Source organism: Suricata suricatta, chromosome X (genome assembly GCF_006229205.1).
Source record: "Suricata suricatta isolate VVHF042 chromosome X, meerkat_22Aug2017_6uvM2_HiC, whole genome shotgun sequence".
NCBI classification, from domain to species: Eukaryota; Metazoa; Chordata; class Mammalia; order Carnivora; family Herpestidae; genus Suricata; species Suricata suricatta.
This window is the reverse complement of record NC_043717.1, coordinates 12,277,768-12,303,716: the sequence shown is the minus strand read 5'-3', so window position 1 is coordinate 12,303,716 and position 25,949 is coordinate 12,277,768. Positions and strand designations below refer to the sequence as shown.

Sequence of the window (25,949 nt, the reverse complement as noted above, 5' to 3'; positions counted from 1 at the left end):
CGCTCGCTCTCTCTCTCTCTCTCTCTCTCTCAAAATAAATAAACCTTAAAAAAATTTTAAAAAAGAACGTTTTCTTTATGAACTACATAGACACAAAGGGTTGTCATTTTTGTGATTTTTTTAACACTGCAAATGCCTTGTACCCAGCACATAAAAAAGCAAATGTTAATAGATAAATAACATCTACACCTGGAATAAAAGAAGTAACCCATGTTCACTTTTATTCTGGACATCCTCTTGACAGAAATCCTGTTGTTAGACTTGGCTGACTGCCTAGAATTTTACTTGGACTAGCCCTTCACCATGGGAGAGAAAGCAAATTTTATACTTCCCTCACAATTTATCCTCCGCCTACCTCCTACACTTCTTGAGGTTGTTCTCAGATTTCTTAATCAATATTGAAGCAAGTAAAATCTCCTGTGGCTATGAATTTTGGCACGCTTAATGGTATCCATGGAAACGTCCTAATTGAAAACATTCAGTTCCCATTGGATCATCTCATCCCATGAAACGTTTAAGAGATTGTTTCAATCCTCCCACATATTTGACATCCCACAAAGAGTCTTACAGTGCTAGGTGATACACGTATGATATGGGGGACCTGTAACCTGAGCATACAAAATAATTCTAGGGACCTGCTTACAGGCAAGCCAAACTCTGACTAGGATGTGTTTGTATTAGCAAACTTAGCATTTTGTCTGAAATATAAACAACACTCTGAAGTTAGGCAAAGATTATCAGAAATTTCCTTTTTTATTGCTTTAAAAATTAACCATTTAGGGGCGCCCAGCTGGCTGAGTTGGTAGAGCACTAACTCTTGATCTGAGAGTCATGAGTTCAAGCCCCATGTTGGGTGTAGAGATTACTTAAGAAAAAACTGACCTTTTTTATTATTTATTCTGAGAGAGAGAGAGAGAGAGAGAGCGAGCGAGAGGGAGCGCAGGCGAGCAGGGCAGGGGCAGAGAGAAAGGGAGACAGAATTCCAAGGAGATTCCACACCATCAACACAAAGCCCAATGTAGTGCTCAATCCCAGGAAACTGTGAGATCATGATCTGAGACAAAATCAAGTCAGATGCTTAACCGACTGAGCCACCCATGTGCCCCCAAAAGCTGACCTTTAACTTAGGCAATAGAAGATAAAGTGGTAGAAGCTGGGAGCCACTTAGTTTCTCAACTTTCCTCATAATTCTGCCTCACATGTTATTAAATGGCCCAAAATTTCTAGTTAGAATCAACATCGCTTTTCCTACTTTAAAGGTCCAGTGCTACAAATAAGTAGTACAGGATCAAAAAAGATCCAGCTCTACTAGTCTCCTGCCCAAGGCACATCTGTTTCATGTTATCAATCAGTACTAAGGTAAAGAGGGTAGAGAATCCAGTGCTGTCATTAAGAAAAGCTATTTTATCTTTTCATACCTCTTCCTCATTTGTAAAATGGAGGTGAGGAGGTCATGCCCCTATTGTACCAAAAACTTAGGAGGATTGAACCCAAGTCTTACCCTCACCAATTCTACATCCCGGTGACACTGCTCCTTCTAATGCTCTAGTGCTCACTCAGCATGAGTGGCTCAAGAAAAAAAGAAAACACAAGGGCACAGAGAGAGCCAAGGCTGACAGAGTTTCAATAACCTGGGATTAGAAAAACTGTACAAATATATTTATTATCAAGATGTTTCAACTTGTTATTATTATCAGCTTACTTTTATGAAGTAAAAGGTCTTCTGTGCTCACACCAGATGGTCAGGAGAATATTAGGAAATCATTTCCAAAGGATGTGCTCAGTAATCCAAAACAAGCCAAAAGTTGAACCTCCTGCTATTTGGACAATCCAACATCCACAGAAAGAGTAGAAGAAATAAAGTATTCCTTCTTTCCTTCAAGTTTATACCTTGATTGGGTTATAAATATGACAAAATAAAATATCACAATCCAACACCAAGTATGTTTGCCAGTATCTCTTTTTTTCTTTTTAAGTGTATTTATTTATTTATTTTGAGAGAGCACAAACGCAAGCAGGGGAGGGGCAGAGAGAGAGGGGGAGACAGAGAATCCCAAACAGGCTCCATGTTGTCAGCACAGAGCCCGACATGGGCGGGGCTCCATTTCATGGACTGGGAGATCATGACCTGAGCAGAAATCAAGAGTCAGACACTTAACCAACTGAGCCACCCGGCACCCCATGTTTGCCAATATCTAACTGAATTAAAATAGAGGTTTTCATTTCATCACCAGCCTGTAAGAAGTGCAACTATGCAGGGAACACCATGATGGGAGAAGCCTACATCGTCATGTGGAGAGGGCCTGGAGGATGAGACACCATCCAGAGAGAGAGCGGTCACAGACACTGAGGAACCTTTCCTAAGAGTGAAGAGGCAATCTTGGAAGTGGAACTTGCAGCATCAGCCACCCAACCAATGCTATCTAGGGCCCAGTAGAGATCTTCTGAAATCCCAGACCAACAAAACTCTAAGAATGGTTACTGTAAGCCACCGAGTTCTGGGGTGGGTTTTCAGGCAGCAATATAAAACCAAAACAGACAGTAATCAATTACCTCTTGGAATGAGGTGAGGTGGCCTGATCATTCTTCAGACAGGAGTAGAAAATGAGTAAGGGTCATGCCAGCTGGCTCAGACCTAGAGGCACCCATCCTTAATCCTCAGGCAGAACATATCTACACCAGGGCACCCAATTCTCCATTTCAGCTCAGGTCATGGTCTTGCGGTTTCATGAGTTTGAGCCCCACATCGGGCTGTGCACTGATGGTGTGGATCCTGCTTGGGATTCTCTCTCCCCTTTTCTCTGCCCCTCCCCTGCTCTGTCTCTCAAAATAAATAATTTTTTTTTTAATTTTTTAAGCTATCTACACCAAGAGGGGCGCCTGGGTGGTGCAGACTATTAAGCATCTGACTCTTGATCTCAGCTCAAGTCATAATCTCACGGGTTCATGAGCCCTGTATCAGATTCTACATTGACAGTGTGGAGCCTGCTTGGGATTCTCTCTACCCCTCTCTCTGCCCCTCCCCTACTCTGTCTCTCAAAATAAATAAACAAACTTAAAAGTCATCTACAGCAAGAATGGGACTACCTGACTTCTGCCCAATTCGTCCCAATAGGAATCATTAAGGCCATAGGGGCTCTAATGACAAGGGGCTACCTCATTCAATTTAAGATCTCCCATGAGCAGGAAGCTGAGGCAGGACCCTAAAGAAACAGCTGACACTGCAGGAAAATAATTTATTGCCTCTAGGAATCCTCCCCAACTGTGTGAACCCCAGAGAAATCCAGTAAACTGTTTGCAGGTACCTAACTAATAATGAGTTAAGAAATTTATCAATATTCTAACCTCTCAAGAGCAAGACACAGTCTAGTCCTGGAGTCTCTCTTACATCTACAGCCCACATGATCCCAGGAACTTGCTAACAGTCTCAAGGCCGTGTCAAATTTTTCAAGGAAATGTAACAGACACCCAACATCATACAGCAAAGGAATATGTGGGTCATTTGGGCAATATTATTATATGAGTATTTTTAAATCTATAGCTGTTTCTTCAGTTCCAGCAAACTAGGACATGTGGCCATGCTATATTCTACAGTGCTATTAAAATTAGTTATAATAAGGGGTGCCTGGGCGGCTCAATCATTTAAGTGTCAGACTTTGGCTCAGGTCATGATCTCATAGCTGGTTGAGTTCAAGCCCCATGTCGGGTTCTGTACTGACACCCCAGAGCCTGAGGCCTGCTTCAAATTCTCTGTATCCCTCTCCCTCTCTCTGTCCCTCCCCCAACTCTTGCTCTGACGCTCTGCCTTTCTGCCGGCCTGCCTCTCGCTCTCTCGCTCTCTCGCTCTCTCGCTCTCTCTCTCTCTCTCAAAAATAACTAAACATTAAAAATAATTAGTTACAGGGGTGGCTGTGTGGCTCAGTCAGTTAAGCGTTGGAGTACAGCTAGGTCATGATCTCATGGTTCATGGGTTCAAGCCCCACATCGGGCTCTGTTGCTGACAGCTCAGTGCCTGGAGCCTGATTCAGATTCTGTGTCTCCTTCTCTCTCTGCCCCTCCCCAACTTGTGTGTGCAGGGTCTCTGTCTCTCTCTCTCTCTCAACAATAAACATTAAAAAAATTTACTTAGTTATAATAAATATTCCCAACACAGAAGAATGAGAGTGAGTGTGCCCTCAAAGAACACTGAGAAATGTCACTAAGAATAAGGAGCCCCCTTTATTCTGCAAAGTGTTTTTACAAGGCAGCCTTTGAAGAGAAGCTAGTTTTTTTTTTAATGTTCACTTTACAGACCAGGGAAGAGGGACACACAGAAAACTGGAGTGAGAAAAAGTGCCTTTATGAACCCCGGACCTCTAACACCGCTAGAATGTATCCCAGTCTCTATGTATCTATACCTATCAAACCATGTACAAAAGCATAGATGATCAATTGGTAGATGGCCAAGATGGAAAACATAAGAGGCAATTTAGACTCTGGTCTACTACCCTACAGGAATAATTTCACTCTCCTTACCCTTATCCAATCCAAAATACCCCAATCCCAGGGGGGGAAATTACCAAACCAGTAATTATTTGTCAACTTTCAGAATAAAGCTGCTCCCCTTATCAGGATTTAAACTTGCTGCATATTAATTCATGCCAAAATACAAAAATTGCTGTGTATCATAAGGCAAATAATATTTCTTTCATAGTCTTGATATCGGAGCAAAAGTTGAGTGATCTTATCCCAAATATAACAGAAAGCTGCTGTTTATACTAAAATATTGTGATTACATGAGGTTACCAGGAGCTAGGGGAGGGTAGAAATGGATAATAGTTGTTTAGCAGGTACACAGTTTGTTTGGTATGATGAAAAAGTTCTGGAAATGCAGAGTGGTGATGGTTGTACATAACACCAATGAATAGTACACTAAAAAATGGTTTAAATGGTAAATTTTGTTTTACTACAACAAAAAAAATTTTTAAGGAAAAAACTGCCTGCATGAGAAACTATTCCAGATCAAAGGAGACTAAAGAGTCATGAATGGGTAAATCATTCATTAACATTTCAATAGCAGAAGATGACTCAAGAAAAAGAAGTTAAGAACATGGTTATGTTAGGTATATATCAATCTGAATGATTTCAAAAGCCTTTTCAGTCATAACTTTTCGATCTAAACACTGTTGTAAGAGCCTTCCTGGTATATTTCATACACTTCACTGTGATATTTCATACCTAAAAAACACTTCAAACTCAGACAATACTTTAACCAAATGATAAAAATTTAAATCACCAATGAGGGACAATGGGACATCACGTGCCTCCTAATGCCTTCACTAGCCGAGAAGGACCCACTGCTTATGCAGGATCCCACAAATATGCATAACCTTAATCTAACTGTGAGGTGGTTGGTGGCTACCTGAGGAACCCTAATTTGGTGCATTCTACAAAATAGTGTAATGAAATGTCATTATTCAAAATGTGAATATCACAGAAAACAAAGAAAAGGCTTTCAGGAAACTATTCCAGATCAAAGGAGACCAAAGAGCTATGACAAATAAATTCAGTATGTGATCCTGGGTGGGATCCTGATTCAGGAAAAGGCAAAAAGATTCCATGAATAACTTCTTGGGGACAATTGAGGAAATTGGATTATAGACTGCCCAATAAAGTTCTATGCTATACTGATATTAAGCTTATTAAATTTGAATAACTGTATGTGTTTATGTTCAGCTTTTTAAAATTTTATACATAAGTAGAAAACAATTACTAACATTATCTTGACTAGATACTATAAGTCTAAAAAGAGAAAAGTGTTCATAAATGCTGCAATCTAGTTAGTGAAAGTGTTTCTCACAGGGGTAAGAGATAGCAAATCTGCAACTACTTTACATGTATACTAAAATTAAATATTCAAGTTTAAACTATTAAACCATATAAGAACATGATATATGAAACTTCATCTCAAATTATTTCATACAGGTAGATGATAAATGGATAGATGAATGAATAGATATAAAATACATATATATACATAGAGAGAAAGAAAATAAGGCAAATGTGGCATATGTTAAGTAAATCCAGGTAAATATTTCATAGGATTTCTTGGTACTATTCTCACAACTTGTCTATCAATTTGAAATGGGTCCTTGAATTATTACATGACAGAAAACCACCTATACAACCAAAAATACCCACACTGGGAAGGAAAACTGTTGCATTAAGCCTCAAAGTTGGGATACACAATTGCTAGTGTTACACTAATATGATAGGACTTCAACGTTAATTGAAATTTCTTCCTGGAGGGCTCAGCTGTATTTTACTTGATCAAATATTTATCACAAATCCTCTAGGAAATGATATGAAATGAAATGGATATGGATCCACCAATGAATACTAAAACTTAACAGGCAAAAGTTTGAGGAGAAATAGGTTATTCGTATAGTCTCAAAGCATCTCCCCCAAGATACTTTATGGGGGACACCCTGCAGACATTAACATAAGGGACCAAAGTAAACACCACCATTAAGATCTATCAACATTATGAACTTCATGATCGAATTCAAAGGATGCATTACTGTTTTTCTAGTAATCTTGCCAAAAATGCACAACTTTATTCAAATCATAAGAAAACATCAAATGAACCCAAATTAAGAACCATTCTACAAAATAACTGATCAATATTCTTCAAAAGTATCATGAAAGACAAGATTAAAAAAGACTAGACAAGACTATGGAGAAATAACTAAATGCAATATAGGATCCTGAATAGTATCCTAGAACAGAAATAGACCACCAGTAGAAAAGTGATGAAATTCAGTAAGGTCTGTAGTGCAGTTAATAATACTGTTTACGATGTTAATTTCTTGTTCTTGATCATTGTACTGACTACGTAAGATGTTAACACTTAGGTAGAAAGGTAAGGAATATAAGGGAAGGAACTCTGTTCTATTTTTGCAACTTCTCTAAAGGTCATTTTCTGTAAGCTTATCTCTTGAGTGATTGAATGAATATACCTACTGGATTCAACGTACATGTTAAACTCTATTCCTACTCAAAATTCCACTAGAACAATAATCAGTCTTAAACCTATAAAAACGAGACAAAGGGAAAAAACAACATTATGGTGGCTAGAAAACGGAAACGAAGGAGATCAGTTCATACAACAGACTCTGGGAAAGGACCCAACTCCCTCTGAGACATAAACAGAGCTAGAAGCAGGAAGATAACAGCATTTCAACCTAAGACACCATTATTTAGGTAGTACTAAAAAAACAGCCAAATAAGATATGATACAATAGTATTACCACTTAGTGCTTATCTTAGACTTCTTAGAAGAGCTCTTTTACACTTAGATTTTTCATTTACTACTCACATACACATAGAAAGTAAAATAAGCAAAATTAGTTGTTCAAGGTTTTCCTAAAACTTCATATTCAGAATTGAACTTCCGTCAATCTTTTTGACTAAAAGTGGTCAATCTCCATATTTTTCCATAGTACTGTCCTCTGTGCTATCAACGCATCTGGAGATGGAGCATTTCTTTTAAAAAAATCCACAAAAAGAAACTGGAACCATTGGTACTCAGCTCTGAAGTTTTGTAAAACTAGACTATTTTTAACTACTGCTTTCAATTTGCTGCTAAACACTGAGGGAGTATCCAATTACCACCTCTCTCACTACCCCCAACTCCCATCCATTTGGATCCTAAGAGTTAAGAGTGCATCACTCCGTACTCCACTATTTTTTCCCTAGCCACCAACACCCTGTCAGCTTTGATGTAATGTAAGATACCATTAATTGTGAGATGTACTAATTTTAAGTAAAGAAGGGGGGAAAATGTGACTCAAAAATAAAACAAATCAAGACAGTGTTGTACTAGCACAATGATAGAAATACAGATCAACAGAATAGAATGAGTAGTCGAAACATAAACCCTTATATTTATGGTTAACTGATTTTAGACAAGGACTCCAAAACCATTCACTGGAGGGAGGGGGATGATGTTACAACAACTTTGTAACGAATGATACAAAGACAACTGGACATCCATATGCAAAAGAATGGAGCTGAACCCCTACCTCACACCACATAAAAAATTAACTCAAAATGGATCAAAGACCTAAATATAAAAGCTAAAACTATAAAACTCTTAGAAGAAAACATAGGAGTAAATCTTGTGATCTTAGATTAGGCAATGGTTTCTTAAATATGACACCAAAAACATAAATGACAAAAGCAAAAAGTAAATAGATTACCTCATCAAAATAAAAAAGATTATGCTTCAAAGGACACCATCAAGAAAGTGAAAAGAATGAGAGAAAGAAAAATTTTGCAAGTCATTTATCTGATAGGGGACTTGTATCTAGAATATAGAAAGAACTCCTACAATGTAATATTTTATAAAGACAAATAACAATTTAAAAATGGGCAAAAAAATCTAAATAGACATTTTCCTAAAGAAGATATATAAATGGCAAATAAGTACATGATATCATCATCATTAGTCACAAAGGGAATACAAATTAAAACCCCCATAAGATGCCATTTCTTACCCACTAGGATGGCTATAATCAAAAATACAGACAATAACAAATGCTGGTGAGGATGTGGAGAAATTCGAATCCTCATATATTGCTGGTGGGAATGTAAAACAATGCAGCAGCTTTGGAAGAGTCTGGTAGTTCCTCAAAGAACTAAACAAAGAGTTACCATACATAACCTAGCAATTCCACTCCTAGGTTATGAACCAAGAGAAATGAAAACATACATCCACATAAAAACTTATACACAAATGTTCGCTGTGGTATTACTCATAATAACCGAGATGTAGAAACAACCCATATATCCACCAACTGATGAATGGATAAATAAAATGTGGTATATACAAACAACCAAATATTATCGGCCCATTAAAAGTACTGATACACACTACAACACGAACACTGAAAACATTATGCTAAAAAAGCTAATCACAAATGACCACATATTGTATGATTCCATTTATGTGAAATGTTCAGAAGAGACAAATGCATACAGCTAGAAAGTGGAGTTGTGGTTGCCTAGAGATAGTAGGACTGGAGATGACTACTACTGGATATGCTGTCTGGGGTTTCTTTTTGAGGTGATGAAAATATTCTGGAAATTTATAGTGAATACACTAAAAACTGAATTGTATACTTTAAATGAGTAAGTTGTATAGTATGCGAATTATATCTCAATAAAGCTGTTAATTTTAAAAGTGAGGAAACAAGAGACAAAAAAGAAAACAAATTGTAAAAAATACAACTGCATGAGTGTTCCAAAGTTGATTATATTAAGTATATCAAAATCCAATGTATATAGACAATGTAATCTTTATCGTATGTAGGATTTATTAAATTAAAATGGCACAATCAGTTCAGGTAGTTAAATTAGGATTATTAACATATGAATGTTTATATGGTGGCTGAAAAGCCCAATAGTAGAAAGCAATAGAGTAAGAAATAAATAGAAATGGGAGGGGGATTATAATTACTGACCTAGCAAAGAAAACACATTAACAAGTAAAGTCCATTACTAACCGTCATTTGGGAATGGTTAGGAGTATGTTATGATTTATTTTTTAAATGTTTTTTTTAATTTATTTTTGATACAGAGAGACAGAGCATGAGAGGGGGAGGGGCAGAGAGAGAAGGAGACACAGAACCGGAAGCAGGCTCCAGGCTCTGAGCTAGCTGTCAGCACAGAGCCTGACGCGGGGCCCGAACCCACGAACGTGAGATCTGACCTGAGCCGAAGCCGGAGGCTTAACCGACTGAGCCACCCAGGCGCCCCAAGAGTATGTTATGATTTAAAAAACAAACAATATGGGAATAAAGAGAGTTGAAATAGAATATACATGAGATACTCTATAGTACATGAAACTTGGCTTGTAAATGCAGTAATATTCAGTAAAGAGAAGGAAAATACAATACCCAAAAAGAATTCAAACACATAGGAAGCTGTTCATAAATCCAACCTGCTTTTATTATTCAGTGCAATCTCCCATTCTAAATGTAGACTACTATAGAGTAGGGATTGGCAAACTTTGTAAACACTTTAGGTTCTGTGGGGTGTAAACAGTCTCTGTTACAGCTATTCACCTTGGCCTCTCTAGAGTGAAAGCAGCCACATGCAATACAGAAACACACGAGTGTGGCCATGTGCCAATAAAATTTTGCTAATGGAAGCTGAAATTTGAGTTTCATATAATTTTCACATGTCATGAAATATTTTTATTTTTGTCCAAACCATTTAAAAATGTAAAAACCATTCCTAGCTCATTGGGCATACCAAAACAAAACAAAACCAAACAAAAAAAGATGACAGGATGGATTTGGCCCCCAGGTTGTATTTTGCCATCCCTGTTGGAGGAATGCTTTTCAGTATCAGAAACGCTATAACATACTGACAAACAAAAAAGGAGCAACCAAGGCTTACACTGCACAACAATACTTACCAGAAACAAAAAGGCACACTAATAAGTATGCCTCATCTGGAAAATAGTGACAAAAACTATTAAGAATATTTATGGTAATTAAATAAGTTAATTACACACAAAAATTTATAAGAATAGTACTGATGCCCAGCAAGTATTCAAAAACTATTTCCAATATTATTAGCAAAAAGATATTCATATTGACTCGCAGAGAGAAGACCAAGGCAATGATTCCATTCCTGCAGTAGTACAACACAGACCAGAATTAACTGTGATTACATTTAGGTCTAAAATTCCCTGCCATGGTATTTTCTCAAGAAAGTCTAAAATTCTCAAGACTAAATTTTATTTCAGCACCAGAAAGCTGTTATTTACTTATAAGACAAGTTTCGAGAAAAGAAGTGAGAATGACAAAATATTTGAGACTTATTGCTCTAAAAATCTACCCAAAGGAGGGCCACAAGGGTGGCTCAGTCAGTTGAGCATCCAACTTCAGCTCAGCTCATGATCTCACAGTTGGAGAGTTCAAGCTCCACATGGGACTCTGCTGACAGCTCAGAGCCCAGAACCTGCTTCAGATGCTGTGTCCCCCCCCCCCGCCGCCCCTACCCCTTTCCCTCCCTCCCTCCCTCCCTCTCTCTCTCTCTCTCAAAATAAAGATTTAAAAATTTCAAAAAATGTTACCCAAAGGATTTTTCAAAGGAAAAATTAAGATTAGGGTGAAGATTCCATCCTTGGCTACATGTGTGAGGCCAATGCTAAAACCAGCATGATGAACTGACCTTTTACCAAGGATCTGTCCCATCTTAGAACCCACAAAAAGTCAGTATGTGATAAACAGCTCAGGGCTCATCTACTCCATCTGACCACTTATGACTTCCCAGTTTCTAAGCACAGGGCACTTCAGCCGAACCCTGTGTTCAGGAACAGGGGAATTCTACTACTTGCCTCCAACCCAATCTTCTGTCGCACACCCTGTAGCACCAAGAGAAAGAGAAGCCATTTACTTATTACCATGAGAGGTGCCTACAAACACTATATTTACCTGACCTGCAAAGTCAGGCTTCTAACTCACAATTAAACAGAGCAGCACTACCTGCCTTTCCCAGATAAAACTGCATTCTAAGAGAAAAGCAAATCGATACTCATTTTGATTTCACAACCTTCAACAATGGAATGCTGACAAAGCACACTGCTATACATTCACCCAACCACCTGTCACCAACATCACCCTCAAACACAAAGGGCTATTTTTATGTAGTATACTACAGAGATAATATCCCATTGCCATGGCAACAAGTTTTTCAGAAGATATGCTAGCCCATGAAGAATGCAAAAGAGAACAAAGCTATTTCTTTGTATTTGCCTTTACTTTGCGTATATGAGGAAGATCTAAGGTTTTTTAAGGCCTTGGTTTGCTCAATAGGGCCTCAGTTAAGCTTGAGCAATGTACAAAGAAATCCTGAGTGGACACCTATACACACATAGTTAAATCACTGCAGGAATCTTATCCTTCAAGGAAAGAAAAATGCCAAACTAATGGTAGGTCATATCCCCAAATGTTAGAATATACTTTCTACTCCCCTGAATTCATCTCTGGTCCTAGGGCAACCTTTCCCACCACGTGCAGCTACCTCTTAGCAGAATCTTCAAGAGGGCCACTCTAGTGTATCTTTTCCTGGTGCACTGAACGAGAACAAACACAGCAACTCATGGAAATGTCCCACTCTGATCAAAAAACACACACATGCCCACATCCATATCCAAATGCGAACAGACAACCCCACAGTCTTCAAGGCTTCCCTAAAGAAGTGAAAAGCAGCAGCTCACATGGACCAGTTGCCCCCGTCCAGGCCCCTCTTGTCCCTGCTGGAAGTATGCACACCCAAGCCCAGCTCAGCACAAATGGACCTCCCTCACCCCCCACACCAGCCATGCTCCATTCTCCCCAGGATCTAGGGTGGCAGTTCCGTCCAGCTTGTTGTCCACACCAGCTTTCCCTCCATTTATCTCCCAGAGCCACAACCCTTCTTCATCCACTCTGCCCAGGAGGCAGGTGTCTATAAGCTTCAACATGCAGGCTTCTCCACCTCTGGCTTCCAGTTGGGCACTGTAGCACATCAGACAGCTGGAGACAGAGTTGTTTATTTGTCCCTCAGCCCACCAGCCCCTGCCTGGCCACAGCTCTGGCAATGGCTGTATTCTTCTAGACTACTGTTCCTTTAGAGGACCCCCACCTTTCATAGGTCCAACAACAACATTCCCTTCCTTGGCCCCTTCCGATCTAGAGACAGGAACGGTTCCTGTTGCTGCTAACCTCTCCATGCCTCTACGTTCCTGTATTCAGTACAATCCTCTAAGCATCCCATTTCCTTCAGGGTCCCGAACAATACATAGCCTGATTCCAATTTCTGTTGGCTTCCTTGGCTTCAAAGTTTATTCAGCCTTGACCCTAGACTGTGCCATGTTCTGCTTCACCATACTGAAGCTCCTTAGAAGTAGGTCCAAATCCCTATTCACACCCATAGACTAACCCCTTTAAACAAGAATTCCAACATTTACACAGAATTGCTATGAGAGCCATAGCCTCTCCATTGAGACATCATCCAGAAACCTCCCTTTTTTAATGTTTCTTTAGACAGAAGGTGCCTGCACATGGGGGCAGGAAAGGGGGGGGGAGAAAGAATCCTAAGCAAGCTCCTCATTGTCAGTGCAGACCCAGACTCAATCTCTTGAACTGTGAGATCGTGACCTGAGCTGAAATCAAGAGTCAGACGCTTAAGCAACTGAGCCACCAAGACACTCCTCCCTTTCTTTTTTAGTTTATCTCTTCAACAAAGACTGAATTTCAATCCAAATAATTATGAAAAGTATTATCTATGTCACCGTGGGCAAGTTACTGATTCTCTGTGCCTGTTCTGTTTTCTTCAAGCTGAGGGGCGATAATACCTACCTACCTCGTGGCTTGCTTATGAGAACTAAACAAGATGAGCATTCTACAAGTTATAGGACAAGGTGAATTACATGATCATCAGCAAATAAATGGGAGTGTCTACCATAATTATCATGTATCCACAACCAGAGTGAATTTTGCTCCAAGGGACATTTTTCAATATCTGGGAACATGTTTGGTCGTAACAACTGGGGGAAGGGCAGATACTAGCATCTACTGGGTAGAGAGCAGGGCTGCTGCTGGACACTCTACAATGCCCAGGGCAGCCCCCACAGCAAAGAACAATCTGGACCAAAGTGTCAATGGTGCCCAGGTGGAGAAACCTTGATACAGAACAAAAAATAAATTGAAAGAATCTAAGACATCCACATGTTAAATTTCATGCATTTTGCTTCCAGTGCCACCTCTCAGTAACAGGACTCTGGATTTACCAGAGTGCAGGCAAAGGAAAGGAATTAAAACATTTTAAAACAACTTTAAAGGAATCCTAAAAAAATTAAAATAAAATAAACCTCAAAAAACAAGCACACCAAACATCTGAAGGGGCAAAAACCTGTTCATGTATAACATCATCTATTTTTTACAAGGCTGACCCTGAACTAAGGGATGAAAAAAGAGATTATTGCATTAAGTATATTCTTTTGAAGGTATCAGGGCAAACATTATACATTTAAGAAAGCCTGCTTAAAAAAAACAATTCTTAATTGCTGGCATTTATGGGATTTACTTCAATTAGTCAGGAAATTAAGGTAAAACATTTAATTGCCCCCAGGAGGCTGAACAAAGTTATTTTTCTGTAAACCCACAGCAAGGTGTGACAAATGAATTAAGTCAAAACAAATGTTTACTACTAACCTAATATTAATGGCCTCTCCTGGTCATGAATTAAATTATGAGGAGAGCCGAATTTCTCCAGTCTGTTAAAATCACTTTTCCTCTCAGGTTCATGTTCTAGCCAGTCTCTGAAGTAGAGATCACAGTGGTGAATACGATGGGCCCAAAAGCCAGCTGCCATGTGCTTCACAGGGGCTCCCTGGAATGAAGCTAGTGGAGAGGGCCAGATAGAGGTCAAGAGCAGAGAAAGCCGAGCAGGGACAGCAGGGTGAGGTCCTAGAGGAAGCAACTGAGCATTCATTCTCTCTGGGCTTCCTTCCCTGGGGCAGGACCTCCTGGAGGGGGAGGGGCCACCCCAGGCTTATGGGATCTCATTCGGAACCCAGTGGTGCCACTGCCGTTTGGACTCTGCAAGCAATCAACCGCGAAAAACTGAAATTCCTAGTGCAGACACCTTGCAACTCTTTCGAGCAAGGCTTCTTTATCGTTTTTATGCTATGCCCCTGCCCTTGGGTGGTCTGCATGGACCTCTTCTCAGAATGTCTTTAAATGCATAAAATTAAACACTTAAAACAGATAAGATATGAAAGAAATTTCCTGAAATTTAGCTATCAAAATATTAAAAAGCAAGTCTGTGGTAGTAAGGCATGGGTTTAAATATGCATTACGACCTGCGATAATTGTAATATAAAAAAATTGCCTATTTCTACAGGTGACGAAATCACAGGTACCACCACGACCGTGGTTTGTTCCCTACATGCACAACAGAAGGAAATGCTTGGTTTCCGTTAGGGGTTGGCACAAATAAAAATGTATACCTTCCCACATCTAAATCCACAGACCCCTCCAATGGGCCCAGGCTCGCTTTCGAGTATCCCAGGCAGGAGTGGGCATGCAGGACATTCACATCTGCTTGTCCATTTTTCCTGCCTCCTACACGTTAAGAGGAAAAACAAATGGCCTAAAGACTAAAACTGAAAATAATACATGACAAGATAATACATTTGCCAATTCTACTTGGCATAAGAAAATGAATTATGCATGAAAATGTTTTTTAAAAAGATAAAGAAATTTTAAATGAGTGATTGAGCAAAAAACATCCGTATTTCCAGGCCCCCAAAAGCTAAACACAGTAATTTTCCGCTTCAGAAAACTCTGGAAGGCAAGTGTGGTACAAAATTCCTAAGGTGACACATACCCCCAATAATTCTCACTTCCTGGTGTCTATGCCTTTGAATTACCCTCTCCCCTTCAGTGCAGACAAACCTGTGACTTACTTCTAAACAACAAGATATGGCAAAGGCAATGAGGTCTCACTCCTCTAAGCCAACTGGAGAGAGAATCTCCCTAAAGAAGCCAACAGCCATATTATGAATTGCCTATGGCAAGAGTCATGTAGCAGAAACTGTAGGTGGCCTCTGGTAGCTGAGCGCCTCGGTCCTAAAATCACAAGGAACTGAATTCTACTAACTATGTGAGCTTGGAAGATGTCCCGAGCTCCACAAAAGAATGCCACCCAACCAATGTCTTGATTTCAGCCTTGTGAAACCCTGAGCTGAAGACCCAGTTAAGCAATGTCAGGACTCCTGACCAAAAGAAACAATGAAATAATAAATACGTGTTGTTTTAAGGTGCAATTTAAATTTATGCAAAGTAATTATAGAATAGATAATTAATGCAGTAACCAATAGAGAGGATGACCAACCATCTCAATTTGCCTTCGACTGTCCTGCTTTGAAAACTGAGAGTCCCGTGCCCCAGGACACCCCTCAGTCCTGAGCAACCGAGCTGGTAATCAAGAACAGAATGATATAGGGGCACCTGGGTGGCTCAGTTGGTTAAGAATCCAACTTCAGCTCAGGTCATGATCTAACAGTTCATGGGTTAGAGCCCCGAATTGGGCTCTCTGCTGTCAACACAGAGCCTGCTTCAGATTTTCTGCCCCCTCTCTCTCTCTGCCCTTTCCCAGCTCATGTGATCGATCTCTCTCTCTCTCTCTCTCTCTCTCTCTCTCTCAAAAATAAACATTTTTTTAAAAACCTTAAAATCAAATCTTGGGGGAAAGAGGGAAAAAACGAATGATGTAAATACAAAATCCTAGATGCCTGCCTTTAAAAAACAATGAGAAATTTTGAAAAAAAAAATATCTGGAAAGGAGCCAAACCCTCTTTAAAAAGTTACTGATAATTAGTGAAACACCTCAATATTTCCTAACAACCAATTTTTTATACCCTTAAAGTAGGACAGTCCCCAGTTATGCATGTGAAACTAGGCCAATATTCAAATCCATCTTGCATTATTTTTTAGGTAATCTCTAATCCAACGTGAGGCTTGAGCTCACGACCTCAAGATCAAGAATTGCACACTTCACCAACAGAACCAGCCAGACACCCCTATCTTGTATCTCTAGTCTTCACTTTGCTGCCTTTTCCATCTCCCTGTTTGTCCGATTATTCTAAATCAGTCTCAAACACATTCTCTGACCCTAGCTCAATTGTGTGGAACCATCATTCAGTCTTGCCAATTGACCAAAGACCACAGATATCTGTTCTGCCCATATTAAACCTCTCTGTGTTCCCTTCACCTCAGGTTCCTTCTGGGTGGCTCAGTGGTTGAACTTCCAACTCTCGATTTCAGCTCAGGTCACGGTTTCATGGTTCATGAGTTCAAGCCCCACGTCAAGCTCTGCGCAGACAGCACAGAGCCTGTTTGAGATTCTCATATTTTCTCTCTCTCTCTCTGCACCTCCCCAACTCATGTGTGCCCATATGAGAGCACACACACTCTCAAAATAAACAAACATTTTTAAAAAATAAAATAAAAAAGGGGGCACCTGGGTGGCTCAGTCAGTTAAGCAATGGACTTCAGCTAAGGTCATGACCTTGCGGTTCATGGGTTCGAGCCCTGCATCAGGCTCTGTGCTGCCAACTCAGATTCTGTGTCTCCCTCTCTCACTGCTCACACTCTGTCTCTCTTTAAAAAAAAAAAACAAACACTTTTTTTTTAAATTTTTAAATAAAAACAAACGTCAAAAAATATATAAATAAATAAAATAAAACTAAACCCTACGAATCATGTGATGTCTGAGACTTGCTTTAGGATAATAGAGGGGGAAAAGAAGACAAGTGGGAACACAGATGGAACAGAACTGACCACCCATGTCTGGATGGTTGTTGAGCATGGATGGCAAGCACAGAGGAGTTCAATGTTTATTCTATCCACTTGTTTGAGATTTTCCATGTAAAAAAAGATGAGAAAAAGGCAAGCCTATGAAAGCCCAATCAATTAACTCAAAGGTCCTCTAACACTCTCAAGGATATCAGTGTGCAGGGGCTCTTGGGTGGCTCAGTCGGTTGAGCACCCAACTTCGGCTCAAGTTATGATCTCAAGGTTCCTGAGTTCTAGCCCTGCATCAGGCTCTATGCTGACAGCTCAGAGCCTGGAGCCTACTTCGGATTCTGTCTCCCCCCTCCCTCCCTCTCTATGCCCTCCTGCTCTAGCTCGCGCTCGCGCGCGCGCTCACTCTCTCTCTCTCTCTCTCTCTCTCTCTCTCTCTCTCTCTCTCACACACACACACACACACACTCTCTCTCTCTCTCTCTCTCACACACACACACACACACACACACACTCTCTCTCTCTCAAAAATAAACATTATAAAAAATTTTAAGAACATCAGTGTGTATTTCACTACCTATAAAGGAGCCTTTAATATTTGTACACATTTAGTACAGTCCCCAAGTCCTGTGCCATTCTATAGAAATAAAAATGCCACCTATTTTCCCTAGACATAAAGGCCTCTACAGCACCATAATGATGAGTCATTGTAAGAATAAGTAATGACGATTTTTGAGAAGGAAACATAAATGAAGTAGAGCTTATATGTCAACAAAGATGAATCCCAAAAACCTAACAATGAGAGGAAAAGCAAGTTGCAAAAGGTTAGAGTAGGATACTCCTAATTTTAAGTTGAAAAGCCATGCAAAACAAAATATTGTTTTAGTGATGTTTATACACACACATACAATACACACACTCGATATATACACAATAATAAAAGTATTAACATTTTTTTCAATTCATGCATACCAAATTCAGGACAGCAGTAACCTCTGGGGTTGTGAGGGAGGAGAATGAGACCAGAGAAGGAAGTCACAGGAAACCTTCACACTAACTGAGCTGTTTTACTAATTTGTTGGGTAATCCTCTAAATTTTGTGCTCCTAAAGTATTTTTTTTTTAGGAAAGAGTCAACAAGCAACTATAATGAAAATGTCCTTCATTTAATCACACAATGGTTTGGCTCTGGACCTTCCTGTATCTGCTGGCATTCTTTCTTTTTGACAAAAAAAGAACACTATCTCAAACAGCATACATTCTTAGTTACTGTTTTAGTATTCTGGCCTCTATCCCCTTAAAGTGTATGTTTCAAAGGGATATGATATAAAGATGCAAAAATAGAAAACTGCTTTATCTGCATTTTTAAAAAATACTTCTAATAGTCTAACAATGGGGGAAATTCACAAGAACTTTCTTTTACCCATAGTTTTCTTTAATGATTAAACAGTTGCTTCAATGAATTACAAGACAACCTTTAAATAAGACTTCTTCCCAAAGGTTGAGTCCATGCACAGAAATTCGTAAAGTATCCCCTACTTCTAACAGCTTTGTTTTGCTTCTTTGCCTCAAAGCTGCTTAAATAACCAGACATTATTTATTGGCTTTTTTTCCCAATTAAATTATTACCCCTGGTATTACAGAATCAGCAGTGTTTTATAGCCATTCTCCTTAATGTTTAAGAGTTAACTATCAAGTCAGAGAAAGACAAATACAATATAATCTCATTTATATGTAGAATCTAAAACCAAGAAAACAAAAAAACCTGAATTCATAAATACAGAAAATGGGGGGGGGGGTGAAAGTGATCAAAAGGTACAAACTTCCGGTTATAAGTCATGGGGACATAATGTACAACATGGTAACTATAGTTAATATGCTCTTGTATATTTGAAAGTTGCTAAGAGAGCATACCATAAAAATTCTGTTCACATGAAAAAAATTTATAACTATGTGTGGTGACAGATGTAGATTTACTGTGATCATTTCATGAAATATAAATATAGATTCATTATATCAGATACCTGAAACTTGAATCTTTATATAGCATATATAATTATATAATATACAATGTTACATGTTAATTATATTCCACTTTAAATAGACTATCTCAGAACAAAATGGTTAACTATCATAAAAATGAAAACAAATTATGACTACTTTAAATATCCACTGTATTCCCAGAGACTAACACACCATACTAAAAGATAGATATTATAAATAAGTCTAAATAGGGGCGCCTGGGTGGCTCAGTCAGTTAAGCATCTGACTTCAGTGCAGGTCATGATCTCATGGTCTGTGAGTTCAAGTTCTGCATCAGGCTCTGTGCTGACAGCTCAGAGCCTAGAGCCTGCTTCGGGTTTTGTGTCTCCCTCTCTCTCTGCCCCTCCCCTGCTCGTACCTTGTCTCTGTCTCAAAAATACAGTAAACATTTAAAAAAATTTATAGGGGCACCTGGGTGGTTCAGTCAGTTAAGCCTCCGACTTTGGCTCAAGTCATGATCTCACATTTGTGGGTTCGAGCCCCGCATTGGGCTCTGTGCTGACAGCTCAGAGCCTGGAGCCTGCTTCAGATTCTGTGTCTCCCTCTATCTCTCTCAGTCCCTCCCCTTCTCATGCTCTGTCTCTCCCTGTCTCAAAAATAAATAAAACGTTTAAAAAATTTTAATTTATAAATAAGTCTGTATAGTTTATTGAAGTCTATAAATAGTTTATAAGTTTATGTAAGTATACATAGTTTATGTAAGTCTATATAGTTTAAATTCATCAAATATGATACTTGCTAGTTATGGTAGATATTTTATTTCTAAAGATTATATTTCCCTTTTTTTTTGAGAGAGAGAGAGAGAGAGAGAGAGAGAGAGAACATGCATGAGTGGGGGAGAGGGGCAGAGGAGGAGGGAGAGAGAGAATCCCAAGCAGGCTCCATGCCCAGTGCAGAGCCCAATGCAAAGAGCCCAAGGCAGGCCTTGATCTCAGGACCACAAGAGCAGGACCTGAGCCAAAATCAAGAGTTGGACACTTAAATAACTAAACCCTAAACCCAGGTGTCCCTTTTTTTTTTTTAGGTAAACTCTACACCCAATGTGGGGCTTGAACTCAGTACCTCTAGATCAAGAGTCACAAGCTCTACCAACCGAGCCAGTCAAGTGCCCCTCTAAAGGTTATATTTTTAAATGTGTCATACTCAAATAAAGCAAAAAAATAAAAAACATTTACATTGGAATGTAAACTCCATGAAGACAAGGATTTGTGATTGTTTCATTGCTGTAAATATGAAGTTATGAGCAACAGAAACTCAAATTTCATGTCAAACCCAAACCTGATTCCCACCACACCATCCTATACCTTCTAGTAAAATGCTGGCTTTTGAATACGAATAAAATACTTCACAACTGAGAAACCAATCACTGTAACATTTGTAGTTCTTTGTCCTAAAAACAGTTACTCAGATATTCCATATTTTCTTTTTCTAATCTTAAAGGGTTTCCTTCTAACATTTTTCAACTAGTACTGGAACATCGCTTTTAAAATAAATCAGCACATGAATATAAATATTCTAGGGGCACCTAGGTGGCTCAGTCGGTTAAGCATCTGACTTTGGCTCAGATCATGATCTCGCAGTTCATGAGTTCCCAAGCCCTGTGTCAGGCTTTGTGCTTACAGCTCAGAGCCTAGAGCCCATTTGGGATTCTGTGTCCTCGCTCTCTGCTCCTCCCCCACTCATGGTCGGTCTCTCTCTCTCTCCTTCAAAAATAAAACATTAAAAAAAATTTAATAATACTCTAAAAATAGAGACCAAAAGGTCTTTTTTAAAATAGGCTACCACGATGCATTAAAATATAATTCAAGATGGCAAATAAGCATATGACATGATGCTCAACATCAGGTCATTAGGGAATTGCAAATTAAAACAACGAGATACCACAACATTCCTATGGTCAAAATCAAAAACAGTGATATCATTAAATGCTGGTGAGAATGTGGAGCAACATGAACTCTCATTCATTGCTGAGGGGAACTGCTAAATGGTACAGCCATTTCAGAAGATGGTTTGGCCGGTTCCTAAAAAACTAAGGATACTCTTACTGTATGATCAATCAATCACACTCCTTGGTAATTACCCAAAGGACTTCAAAACTTGAAGTTCACACAAAAACCTGCACACAGATATTTATAGCAAGTTCATCCATAACTGCCAAAGCTTGAAAGCAACCAAGACATCCTCCAGTTGACAAATGGATAAACAAACTGTGGTCCATCTAGACAGTGGAGTATTATTCAGTACTAAAAAGAAATGAACCATTAAGCTATGAAAAGACATGGAGGAATCTTAAATGCATATTATTAATGAAAGAAGCCAATCTGAAAAAATTACATACTGTGTTTTTCTAACTATATGACATTCTGATAAAGGTAAAATGATGGAGACAGTAAAAATACCAATGGTTGCCTGGGTTTGGGGGTAAAAGGAAGGGATGACTAGGCAGAGCAAAGAGGACTTTTAGGGCAGTGAAACTATTCTGTAAGATATTTTAATGGTAAATACATGTCATTATACATTTTTCCAAAACCATACAATGTTCAACATCAAGAGTGAACCATAATGTAAACTATAGACTCTGGTTAATTATTGATATATCAATAGAGGTTCATCAACTGTAACAAATGTACCACTCCAGAGGGGAATATTCTTAATGGGGTCGGCAGTATATGTGTGTGGCCACACACATATATGTGTGTATATGGAAACACTATGTACCTTTCCCTCAATTTTGCTATGAAACTAAAATTATTCTAAAAAATTAAGTCTTAATATGTTTTTAATAATTTTTTAATGTTTATTTTTGAGAGAGAGAGAACACAAGTGGGGTAGGTGCAGAGAGAGGGAAACAGAGAATTCAAAGCAGGCTCCATGCTGCCAGCACAAAGTCCGAGATGGGGCTCAAACCCGCAAACTATGAGATCCTGACCTGAGGTGAAGTCAGATGCTTACCAACTGAGCCACCCAGGCACCCCAATAAATATGTATTTTTTTAAACACAGGATGCACAACATCCAGAGCAAACCTTAATGCAAACTATGGACTCTGGGCAATAATGATATGTCAATGTCAACGTGGATTGTAACAAACATACCAGTCTGGTTAGGGATGTTGATAATGGGGGAGGTTGTGCATGTGTGCTAAAAGGTGATATATGGGAATTCTCTGGACCTTCCTCACAATTTTGCTGTGAACCTAAAACTGCTCTGAAAAAATTTTCGTCTATTAATATATGTATATATATATATATATATATATATATATTTCAACAGAAAAAGATAATTCCTAAGATAACTTACTTCCATGACAAGTAACAGGTATAGTAGTATATTTTTACTTTATAAAATTAAGTATTTTTGGAAAATGCTTACTCCAGGTAAGACTTCCGCCTTGCCTGAAACATGACGGCAATTTTTTTAAGTTTATTAATTTTGAGAGAGAGAAAAAAAAACAGAAGCAGGGGAGGGGCACAGAGAGGGAGAGATGGAATCCCAAACAAGCTTCAAGCCATCAGTGCAGAACCTGACATTGGGCTTGAACTCAGGAACCCATGATATCATGACCTGAGATGAGATCAAGAGTCCGATGCTTAACCTCTTAGCCGACTGAGCCACCCAGGTGCCCCTCATTATGGTAATCTTAATTGCATGCTTATTAAGAAAAAAAAATCTGGCTGTTACCATAGAAATGACCAGGGATGGTTAGTGCCTCCATGATTTGAGCAGTTATACCTGTTGGGCCACTTAATTCTGAACTTACAAGTTCCTGTTTAAGGGAAAGGCTAAAAATGTCTACATTTGTTTTAAAGAATGGCTAATACACTCATGGGGAAATGCAAATTGCGGTACAGACATCAAGATATGACAGCACACCCCACCTCACCAAAATGATTGGTAAAAATTAGGAGGCTACAGGCTGCTAGCTTTGTTTGAAACTCTTCTGATTACATTTCCCTGTTCAGGATGCCTTTGATGTTTTTATCTGTCTGAAGAATACTAGATAATTGCAATTACATTAAGTTAATTTGGGGAGGATATATTTTGTTTGGCTGAGCTAATTAAGAGGGCTAAAAGCTCTGAGAAATTTACTACAAGAAAACTTCTAGGCCAGTCACCTTTTGTCAACATCTGAAACAGTTTTCTGCAAACAGGTTTCAACTGGACATCAAGAATATAACCTCATTCATGCAAATGCACTGTGCCTTGGGTTCTTTCTAAATCATATGTATCTCAAGGGAGCATGGATTCTGACACCAGGAAAGCCTCCCCCTCAGTTCCTTAGGATCGGTAAACCAACACGTTCACATTTAATACACAACACATTTCTTTTACCACACTCCATGTATTATTGACTACAAAATAAGCCTTAACAGGTGCCCGGCTGTCATTTACTTGCTGTGTGGACTCAGTCACTTATTCCTTTTTCAGTTAAGAAGCTGTAACAGCATTTAATAAATTTATATGCTTGGGAATATTCTGAGGGCCTCAAGTAATGGCCATGGTTTGCGTTTTAATACATTGAGTTTTTGTCTACCTCGTTCAGTTCAACCATGGAATGGTAACTGCAAAACTTTCTATATATCAAGGACTTTGTTTAAGTCTTTTTTTGAGACAGACAGACCAAAACAGACTCCATGCTGTCAGCCTGGAGCCTGACACGAGACTCGGACTCACAAACAGATCATGACCTGAGCCAAAACCGAGAGTCCTATCCTTAACCAACTGAGACACCAGGTGCCCTTAATCAAGGACTTCTTTATGGAATCAACAGCCATGCTAAGTTCTCCGAATACTAATTACCTTTTCAGAAATCCCTTCTAAAAGGTGAAAGATTACAGAACGGCTAAAGTTATGCTTACAAACATATAGGCATACATATGTTCCAGCAGTATAAATCACAAAAACACCCTACAAACAGTGATATTGCAAGTGAACCATAAAACCCTCACTAATCCTCGGGAACTAGATTCCAAAATACCATTCCTCACTCCAAATATTCAATTGATATTTAGTATGATATTTAGTATCAATATTCAATTGATATTGGTATTTAGTATGATTAACTTTCATACTAACTACTACTTTTAAGAAAAGCTTCGTTTCTATACAATATTTATAGCAGCATTCTTTACAACAGCCAAAATATGGAAGCAGCCCAAGTGTCCATCAACTGATGGATAAAGAAGAGTGAGATACAGATATAACATAGTGGACTATTAGTCAAAAAAAAAAGAATGAAATCTTGCCTTTAGAGAGTATCATGCTAAGTGAAATAAGTCAGTCAAAGAAAGACAAATACCATATGATTCCACTCATATGTGGAATTTAAGAAACAAAACAAGCAAAGGAGACAAGGAAACAGAGAAATCAAGAAACAGACTCTTAATTATAGAGAACAGAGGGGAGGGGGTTCGGTGATAGGGTGAAATAGGTGATGGGGATTAAGGAATGCACTTGTCCTGATGAGCACAGGGTGATGTAGGAAAGTGTTGAATTACTATATTGTTCACCTGAAACTAACATAACATGGTAGGCTAACTACTGGAATTTAAACTTAAAAAAAATAATTTTAAAAAGCTTCATTTCACATTTTGGGCATGATATTAAGAATCTTATTGTCAAGACCTGGTGACATCAAAAGACAATGCTTATTAAGTAGTCTTTCTCCAAGCAAAGCACAAAATAAATACAGCACCTGCTGTGGACCATCCCCTCCTCCTTTTTCAGGTAAAGAGCAGCCAAAAGGAGGTGCTATGATACACATTACCTTCCAGTTCCATTTCAAATCCAAGTAATAAAATGGGAAAATACAGCTGTCCCCCATGGTACGTCTGAGGTCTAGCTCTATCCCTAAACAGTACGTTTGGCATTGCCTTGACAAACGTCCTCTTGCAGCCCTTTGTCCCTGCTCTGCAACTTATTAAGCTTTCAGTTTAATACCAACATTCAGAAATACGTTAGTAAGCAAACACATACAGTAGCTATGTATAGGTTACATGTATATAAGACAAACAACGTTCAGTTCTGGGCCCCCTACTCTACATACATACATACATACATCCCCACACACTTCAAGTTCAAATCCCAGCAAGGCACCCCGGGCGCCTACCCCTTTCCAAAGGCAGGAGCCACGAGCAGAGGTTAAACCAAACACCAGCCAAAACAAACACCACTTCAAGAACAAGGCAAACTGTGGGTCTGGGCGGCTGCAGAGCCCCAGCAATGGCCGGGTGAGGGAAGAGAGTGTCAGTCTCAGGAGAGGAAGATGGGGAGCGCACCCAATACTCCTGAGCTGATGAGGAGGCTGGTGTGTTCCCCAGGGGACAAGGGCGTCGCCGCCATCCCCGACTTCGACCTGGCCAAGGCCTCCAGGTCCCGTGGCAGCCCTGACGCCCCACCCCGCCCCCTTGTCCCCACAGAAATGGTCCCTACAGACCGTCAGTGGCAGAAGGCGCGGGGACCTACCTGGTGCAACGTCTCTGCGGGCAGCTGTGACGCTCGGAACAGGTCGGCCACAGGGCCCGCGGCTGCAGTGGCCGGGCCGGGGACGGCCCTGACGGCCT

General features: G+C 39.4%; 1 protein-coding gene across 1 annotated transcript in view; it reads right to left on the bottom strand.

The window, feature by feature from the left end:
- The window catches only part of REPS2 (RALBP1 associated Eps domain containing 2), a 239,499-nt gene that overhangs the window by 210,685 nt on the left and 2,865 nt on the right, over window positions 1-25,949 (bottom strand). Inside the window, exon 2 of the mRNA XM_029929616.1 lies at window positions 25,852-25,947. Coding sequence (XP_029785476.1) covers window positions 25,852-25,947 — 96 coding nt within the window. The remainder of the gene's footprint in view (window positions 1-25,851; window positions 25,948-25,949) is intronic.